This window comes from Caretta caretta, chromosome 9 (assembly GCF_965140235.1).
Source record: "Caretta caretta isolate rCarCar2 chromosome 9, rCarCar1.hap1, whole genome shotgun sequence".
Classification (NCBI taxonomy): domain Eukaryota; kingdom Metazoa; phylum Chordata; order Testudines; family Cheloniidae; genus Caretta; species Caretta caretta.
The window spans coordinates 8,165,100-8,172,954 of NC_134214.1; the positions used below are offsets into that span (position 1 = coordinate 8,165,100).

A 7,855-nucleotide genomic window follows, 5' to 3' on the forward strand; every position below is an offset into this window, starting at 1 on the left:
ATAGGCAGCAGGTTTTAAACAGAAGTATTTCTTCACAGAATGCATAGTCAACCTGTGGAACTCCTTGCCAGAGGATGTTGTGAAGGCCAGTACCACAACTGGGTTCAAAAAAGAACTAATTCAGAAGAAAAAGAAGAAAATTCATGGAGGATAGGTCCACCATTGGCTATTAGCCAGGATGGGCAGGGATGGTGTCCCTAGCCTCTTTGCCAGAAGCTCGGAATTGGCGACAGGGGATGGATCACTTGATTACCTGTTCTGTTCATTCCCTCTGGGGCACCTGGCATTGGCCACTGTTGGAAGACAGGATACTGGTCTAGATGGACCTTTGGTCTGACCCAGTAGGGCCATTCTTGTGTTCATTGCCTTCCCAGTCCCAGTGGCATCATGTTTTCAAGTTTGTTTGTTTTGTCTGCACCCGGGGGGCCGAGCAACTTAAAAGCTGAGATTCTCCCATGCTCATGTGACTCTGGGAGCTGGGGCTTTAAGGAACAAATCACCAATTGTGAGAGTGGGCAACACCATAAAGCTGTTGCCTTTCAGGAACCAGCCCCAGGAGCAGCCACATCCATCTCAGGGCCAACACCAGGCTATGGCTCCGTAACGGCACCTTGGCGCCTCGTCATGTGCTCTGCAGCTGGGTGCTTTGGCTGGGCCTGCTGTCATTGAGCTCAGGGCCATGGCTGGCCCATCTCCCTCCCTCTCAGGTGTCTCCATGTTATGAAAATAAACGACGAACTCCAGAGATGCCAAACACGCTGGGATGGGTTTCCAAGGCAACCGGAGTGTGTGAGCAGGAACAGCGGTGGAGAAGGATGATGTGGGGTTGCCATAGTGACAGGAAGAGCCAGCTTGGCTTTTCCAAACCTTGCTCCAGTTCTTTCACCTCCTTTGGTGGCGGCAGGGCTGGGCCCCGCTGCTGGCCCACGTGGCTTTTGTCCCATCGCTGCTCGCCAGCAGCAGGGGGAGTTAGCTGCGCAGGGAGTTTGGGGTAAGCGGCCAGCAGGCTGGCCATGCTCAATGGCAGAGGGGTCATGCCCCCCCAGTCAGGACAGGGGAGGGAGCTGCCACTTCCCTGCCTGCCTCAGCAATGAGACACGCCCTCCCCCCCATGTGCCCACTACCACAGAGAAACCACCCCATCTCTCCTTTGCTATAGCAACTCTCAGCAGGCAGGGCCTTAGGCTGGGGGATCATTGGGGTTCCCCTGCTCTAGGGGCCCACAACAGGACGGGACCCGGCTGCTCACAACAGTCGAGTGGCCGGCGCCTTTAGAGAGGGGCTCGCGGCCAGAGCCCTGCTCTAGGTGAACAGTTCTTGCTCTGCGTGGCTCGCCCTACGCTCGGGGGGGCCCCATCCTCAGATTCCCTGTCTTTTTTTTTTCCTCCTCTGCCTCTGCAGTGGCTGAAGACCATGTCCCTACGAATCCAACTCTAGGCCCACTGCACCGCGCCTCCCGCCATCCCTCTGCAAACGCTGTCCCCGCACACCCCCTGCTGGAGGCAGCCAGGGGTGCTTCGGCAATCAAGACTGCCACGAGCGCATTGCAGTGCCAAAGCGCAGAGCAAAAACCTTCGTTCATTCCTGCAGGCCCTCAGCACGATCCCACGCACGGGGCGGGAGAAGGCATGGAAGTGTCCAGGCTGGGTTTAGCAGCTGAGATCTATGTTCGCGGCACCAGCCGCTACCCATCACTGAGTCCCAGCACACGCCAGCGTTTGGGCCAGGTCCATTTTCCAATCGCTCCTCCACCGACAGGACAGGGTGGGAGTCCACTCTATGCCAGCCCCCTACCCCCACACGGAGCCTGGAACGTGGGGTTTGTGGCCGCGGGAGCCACCCTCTCCCTCTGTACTGCTCCAGGAAGGCAGCTACATTCCAGCCTCAGGTGCCCAGAGGATGTTTGCAGTTGCAGGTGGGGTGGGGTTTTGAGACTCACCGCTGGGAGGTGACTGAGTAGGCGGCTAGTAACAAGCAGGGCCCAGCAGCATTGTCACAGACCCTGGCCTCTTGCATGTGACTCATCCCTCCACCTGCGCAGCCACAGAGTGGGGAGCCCTTGGGACCCCCCAGCCCCTGGAGGACAGATAACCCAGGGGAAGGGGAGCTTATGTAGAGGGAGGGGGCCCAAGGAAATAATCACTATGCAAAGGGGGAGGTTGGGGAAGGAGTGCGATGGAACAGCAACAAGCTTCCCCAGCAGCACCATCCCCAGTGACTACCTGCTCTCTGCTAAGGGCAAGTCGACACCAGTAATCCCAGGCTCTGACTTGTGTTTTAGCCCAACACCCCTCTTCTCCCTCCCCCGCTCAAAAAAACCAACCCTGACTCAGGGTTGGTGGGGCTTTGAGTCCAGGCATTTACACAGCTGGGCAGCAGGGGGGGTTAGAGCCCAGGGCCCTGGTTGAATTTGGGCTGGAATCTGCCTGCTTTGCAGTGAGAATGAAGGCAAAAGTACTCGTATTGATGTCCTCCAGTGCCTTCCAACAAACACCCCCTAAGGGCAGCCAAGGTCTCCTGCTGTTGGCTGGAACGGAGTCCTGGAGCAGCTCAACACAAAGACCCGTGGCTCTGCCCCCAGACACACACAGGTGAGTGCAGAAACCCTGAGGCCACAGTACCATGGGGAAGGGCTTTGGGGTGGGGATGCTCACAGCTGGGCTAGGCTAACCCAGGCACTAAGCACTCAGGGTAACTGTGCAGTAAAGACATGCCCTAAGTTTCCACACCTTTGAGAGGAGCTGTTTTCCCAGCATGCCTTTCTGAGATTGGCCCTTTAAATATGGGCCAGCCAAACTACTGCACTCCTAAAGTAGCCATTTTGTAACAGACTGCATCTCCCTCCCTCCCGGTAAGTACTTATGAGGATCTTCCCTCCCACTGGGGTTTCATCTGCATTCCTATGTTGCCTGGGGCTGTTGAATTGTTTTGTACTTGTGGGGCTGGAGCTTGAAAACCAGCTAGTAAGTGGGGCAGGGTGAGTACAATGATCTGTAATGAGTCACTCACTTCCTGAGAGAGCAACCCTGTGAAAGTCCTGCTCTGTGGTAGAGCATTTCTCCCCTTGGGCCTGTCTAGGTGATCCATGCAGCAGCTACGTCCCCCCCGGACCCCTCTTCAAAGTTAGCCCATTCTTTTACTAATGTGTGGCTTAAAGAAAGACACAAACCCAGTCTCTGATCCTTCTCTTTATAAATAATGACCAACACTGATTCAGTGAGTCGTGTGTCCCGTCCCGTCCCCCCCCCTTGCAGCTATGGCATGTCCTGGGAGCTGGGCAGGAAGGCAGCACTCCAGCCAGGTAGGCCAGGGCTTGCAGGAGCTCTGCAGATTTCAGGCAGACTTCCACCAGCACTTTAATGGGGGCGGCCAACATAACCCACCCCAATCCTTGGGTAGGCCTCCACGGTGGCTCCTTTCGTCCTCCAGCTTAAGCAAGGAAGCAGAGGGCTGTCCTCCTCCTGCGATCAGGAGCCACGGCTGCTGCAACCCACCCTCCCACGCTTTGGCACTGCCTCAAACTCCCACATGTGGGCGTAAAGGGGGTGCAAGAGTTGGACGGAGAGGAGGGCACAGGGCCCTGGCTGCTGGCCTTCACTCACAGGGGAAGCCTCTGTAGTTCAATACCCTCATGTAGGAGACCATGAGGGAAAGACCCACATCCCCCCCCCCCCCCCACGCACACCAGAGACTGCTGCTGCCTGTGTAACATGCTGCATGGGCCTACCCAGAGGAAATCGGACCAACCCTGACTGTTCAGTTGTGCAATGCATGTTGCCCCCTCAGCTGGATCCTCTCTGCCCTCAAACCCACAGCCCCAAACTACCTTGAGCCTCCTGTCTCTCCCGCCCAGTCTCTGCTGGCCTCTCCCCAGCGCGGTAGCTGGACAGCAGTGACAAAGACGTGCTAGAAAAATAAACTCTAGTGTAAAACATGGCCCTTTCGCAGGAGCAAAACCGCTGTGTTCCAACTGCATCCCAGGCCGCTGATGGAGCATTGCACCACAGGCCTGCTGGGCTCCAGTCGGCCTCTTCCTGGGGTCAGCACTGAGAAGGCCGGGCCCAGGGCAGGACTCTGAGGAAATCAGCAAGAGCACAAACGCCTCTCCAACTCAGCCATGCAGCTCCACGCAACAGGGTCCCCCTTCAAACTCCCACATGGCTGGGGCAGGGGTGGCTCTACTTCTCCTCCCCCTCACTGACACACACCTCTTGGCATATCAGCTCAATAGCTGCCCTGTGCCCATCAGACTCTCCTAGCAGGGCTGGGAACAGACACGCTATGAGGCTTGGGTGAGCGGGGGGGAAACTCAGCAAGAGCTTCGTGCTCAGTGATGCTAATTCAGGCCACATGCTCCAATCACTGAAGAGAGGGATCATGAGCACACCCCCAAACCCAGCTTAGGAGGCGAAGCTTGCAGAACCCTCCCCCCCCCCCCCAAACCCTATGGTTGTGAGCTCACATCCCAAGTCACCACACACTTGTGGCCTGCCCCCCAAGCTGCTGGGGTTTTACGGGCACAGTGGTGTTGCCTAGTGTCAGGAACTCCACTGCTCTTGCCCTGGTACCGTTTGAAGTCCCTTCTCCCTCTCAGGCCTGATAGAGGGGCACTACCCTGTCTATGGGGCTCCTGCAGATGGGGCAGGTGTGGCTAGGCAGGGCTTTGTAGCAGCGGAAGCAGCAACAGACATGGCCGCAGCATAGCAGGACGCACTCGCGGGGCCGTGTCAGGCAGATGATACATGTGTCCTCCGACGCACCCTCCCCAGACTCAGACACCGTGTCCCCGTTGCCCCACAGGGCCTCAAACTGCCGCCGCTGCTCCTCCTGCTCCTGCTTGTGCCGGCGCTGCTGATAGGCCCGGCAGAGGGCGTACAGGATCACCGCCATGCCTGTCAAGCCGCACAGCACTGCTGCCCCCTTCCAGAAGCTGCTCACTGACTCCATCTCTGCCAGCAGCGTCTGCCAGTCCCCCAGGTGCAGGAAGTAGTCGGACCCATCAGATGGGGGCTGCAGGTGGAGGGTCCCATCTGGGTGCAGGGCCAGCTCCCCGATGCCAGTCAGGCTTGCCCCCACTTGCAGCATCTCCTCTGTCTCCAGGAGGCCCTTGGGCTTCTCCCCGCTCAGGTAATGACTGATCAGGTCTTTGAAGCCGTGGGTTGGGTGCTGGAAGTGCTCATACACAGTCTCCAGGGGCAGCCGGGCAGCCCGTAAGGGGCTCTCTACGCTCACCTGCGTCACTGCCTCAGCACTGGGGGATGCCAGGGCAAAGGGCACTGTGTACACCTGCTCCGAAACCACCCGCTCACTTTCATTCCTGCAACCAATCAAGAGCACAACAGCTGAGCCAGTGACACTCCAACGGCCCTAGATCCCTGTCTGCCCTCACCCCACAGGCTAACCTTGCTCTCCTACCTTACCCCACTAGTGAGTGGCCCTGGGGCACAGTCCGTGGGCCTCTGATGTAGCTGAGTCCCCAGCCCAAGTAGAATGAATCCAAACCAACCCAGGCCTGCAGAGGACACTGTCTCCACTGCAAGAAGGGAACCTCCCATAGGGCAGCTCTGCCAGGCACCGCAGATCTGCTGGCCCCCTGTGCTCCCCCACACTGCCTGCAGCTGGTGCCCCTCTCTTCCCAACTGTTAGCCCATCCCTCTCTCCTGGGTCTGCCACAATGACCACTCACCAACTCCGGGCCAGGCTGTTCCAGATCAGTCGATGCTCCTTCAGAACTAGTTTCTGGATCACTCCCTGCAGCTTCTCATGATGCTGGCTGGACAGAGCTGCTTTTGCTGGAAGGACAAGCCCTGTGGAAAAGAGATGGATAATGTGGTGGAGGTGTGATCCCTGCGAGGCTCACGCTGGTTCATGGAGCATCTCCAGCTCCCAGAGCTGTCGAAAATTCCCATGGGGTCCCTGGTGCTATAATCCAGCACAGCCCTGTAGGAGACTAGGTTTGACTAGTGGGTTGGGAGAGCTATAGCTGCTTAACTAGGAGTCCCCCTCCCCCTCCAAAAATTCAGCTGATTCAGCAAGGGGCGGGTCTCCTCTCTGGGGCCCAAGTAGGACATCCCAGGAGGGGTTTCTGAATGGCCACCCACATGTTGCTCTGCAGACGGGCCTTATCAGTGACTGTAATTCCCCAGTTACTAGAATGGGGATTCCAAACCCACCAGGAGACGGCATGCTGCTGCTGTGAAAGTTGCTGAGAGATGGGCCCCGGTGCACCAAGCTGGATAAACGTGCAGGGATCTTACCTTCTAAGGCAACATAATGCAGGCACTGGCCACTGGTGGCAGATAGCAGGTCAGGCAGACCATCATCTACCTGAAGCTTCGGGGCGTCCTGCAGAAGGAGAAACCAGACATGAGTGAGCCTTGGCCACTTTCAATCTCAGTGAGCTGCTACTCAGCTCCTGTTGGGGGGAAACACCCACTCTGCCCATGCCTGGTTGTGCCCCACCTCCAGAGACCAGGGGGTACCTCCCTCGTCCCTGGAATGTCTTTGGCCCCCAGGCTTTGCACTGGGACATCGGTTCACTTGAACCACGTTACTCTGCAGGCTGTGGAAAAGTGGCACTAGAGCAGGCCCTGGGGACAAGAGGATTAAGGCATGTTGCAGGGGAAAAGGGCCCCTTCCTGGAGTCTCATCTTTCTGCGAAGCTGACTGCCACCATCCAATTCTAGCGCTTGTGTGGCTCTGCTACATTTAGCCACTGGCCGCGTCTCTGCCCGTACGATTCACGCAGGAGTGGGCACATCAGACCCACCCTGTGCAGCGGGCCCTGTGCCAGGCATAGCTGGTGAAGCATAGGGTGGCACAGACTCCTTTCCCAGATGTGCAGGTGGGGAGTGAGGAATCCTGCCAGCAGAACTGCAGAGGGGTCTAGACTGAGAGGTCGGGGCAGACGTGACCTGCCAAATCCCACCATACGGTCTGTCCATCCTTCTCTTTTAACAGGGAGACCCGGCCCACGGGGACTGTCACACCCAGCAGCCGCATGCACTTTGGAGACTACGGGTCCCAGCGCGCAGTGGCCAGCCAGGCCAGCTCAACTCAAAACCAAGTTCTAGAAAGATACAAGTGCGCCAGGCCAGGCCAAGGCCCCCGAGGGGTGCAGGAGACGGCGACGCAGCGCACCTGGCCGGATTCCTGGCACGGGGGTGCAAACAGGGCGGCCAGAGCCGGGGCTGCGCTGGACGGTGACCCCGGGGGCGGCGCGCTGCAGGCTGGGATCTGTGGGCCCCGTGGCTGAGCCCTGCGGGGCGGGCAGCAGGGTCCCCCCCCCTTGCCCTGTCCGGGCACCTGGACAGCTGCTAAAGTGGGCAGCGATTGGGGGGCGCGCCGGGGAGCCCCAGGTACCTGGATCCGAGCCAGCGCTTTGGCCTTCTTCCGGTGCAGGTAATAGAAGAGGCCGGAGACGGCCAGGCTGGAGGCCAGGCAGAGCAGCTCCCCGGAGGTGACGGGCAGGGCGTCCATGGTGCCGGGCAGGGGCGCCGCGACTGCAAGGAGAGCACGGGGGGGGGGCTGCCCGTTAGCCCGGGACGGGGGGCCCGGCTCCCACGTGGGGCTGGGCCCGGCGGGCGGGGGCGGACCGGGGCCCCTTGCTGGGAGACTCACCCGGGCCTGGGAGGAACCGCCCCGCTCCCGACGCCCAGGAGGGCTCCAAGGGCCAAGAGTCCAGGAGCGGCCGGGGAGCCACAGCCCCGCCGCGCTTCCCCCTGGGAGATGGAGTCCGGCCGCGCTCGGCTCCTGGGGGCCGCCGCGGCGCCGAGAGCCCGTGGAACTACAGTTCCCAGCGTGCACCGCGCCGCACCCCAGGGGTGCTCGGAACTACGACTCCCGTCGAGCCTTG

The 7,855-nt window shown here is 59.5% G+C and overlaps 1 protein-coding gene across 1 annotated transcript; it reads right to left on the minus strand.

Moving 5' to 3' along the window:
- Positions 1-3,175: 3,175 nt before the first annotated feature.
- Positions 3,176-7,687, minus strand: LOC125642798 (mitochondrial ubiquitin ligase activator of nfkb 1-A). Its single transcript, XM_075132084.1, has 5 exons — positions 7,621-7,687; positions 7,363-7,502; positions 6,258-6,345; positions 5,687-5,807; positions 3,176-5,317 (listed from the first exon to the last, which is right to left on the minus strand). The coding sequence occupies exons 2-5, from the start codon at positions 7,477-7,479 to the stop codon at positions 4,591-4,593; spliced, it is 1,053 nt and encodes a 350-aa protein (XP_074988185.1). The 5' UTR covers positions 7,480-7,502; positions 7,621-7,687; the 3' UTR covers positions 3,176-4,590.
- Positions 7,688-7,855: the final 168 nt, after the last annotated feature.

Bases quoted from the DNA above. Each gene is read 5' to 3' on its own strand.
- LOC125642798 (XM_075132084.1), bottom strand. From the start codon at position 7,479: ATGGACGCCCTGCCCGTCACCTCCGGGGAGCTGCTCTGCCTGGCCTCC. The intron at 5,808-6,257 runs GTAAGATCCCTG...TCTTTTCCACAG, and splicing joins GCATTATGTTGCCTTAGAAG to GGCTTGTCCTTCCAGCAAAA. The intron at 5,318-5,686 runs GTGAGTGGTCAT...GATTGGTTGCAG, and splicing joins AACAGCCTGGCCCGGAGTTG to GAATGAAAGTGAGCGGGTGG.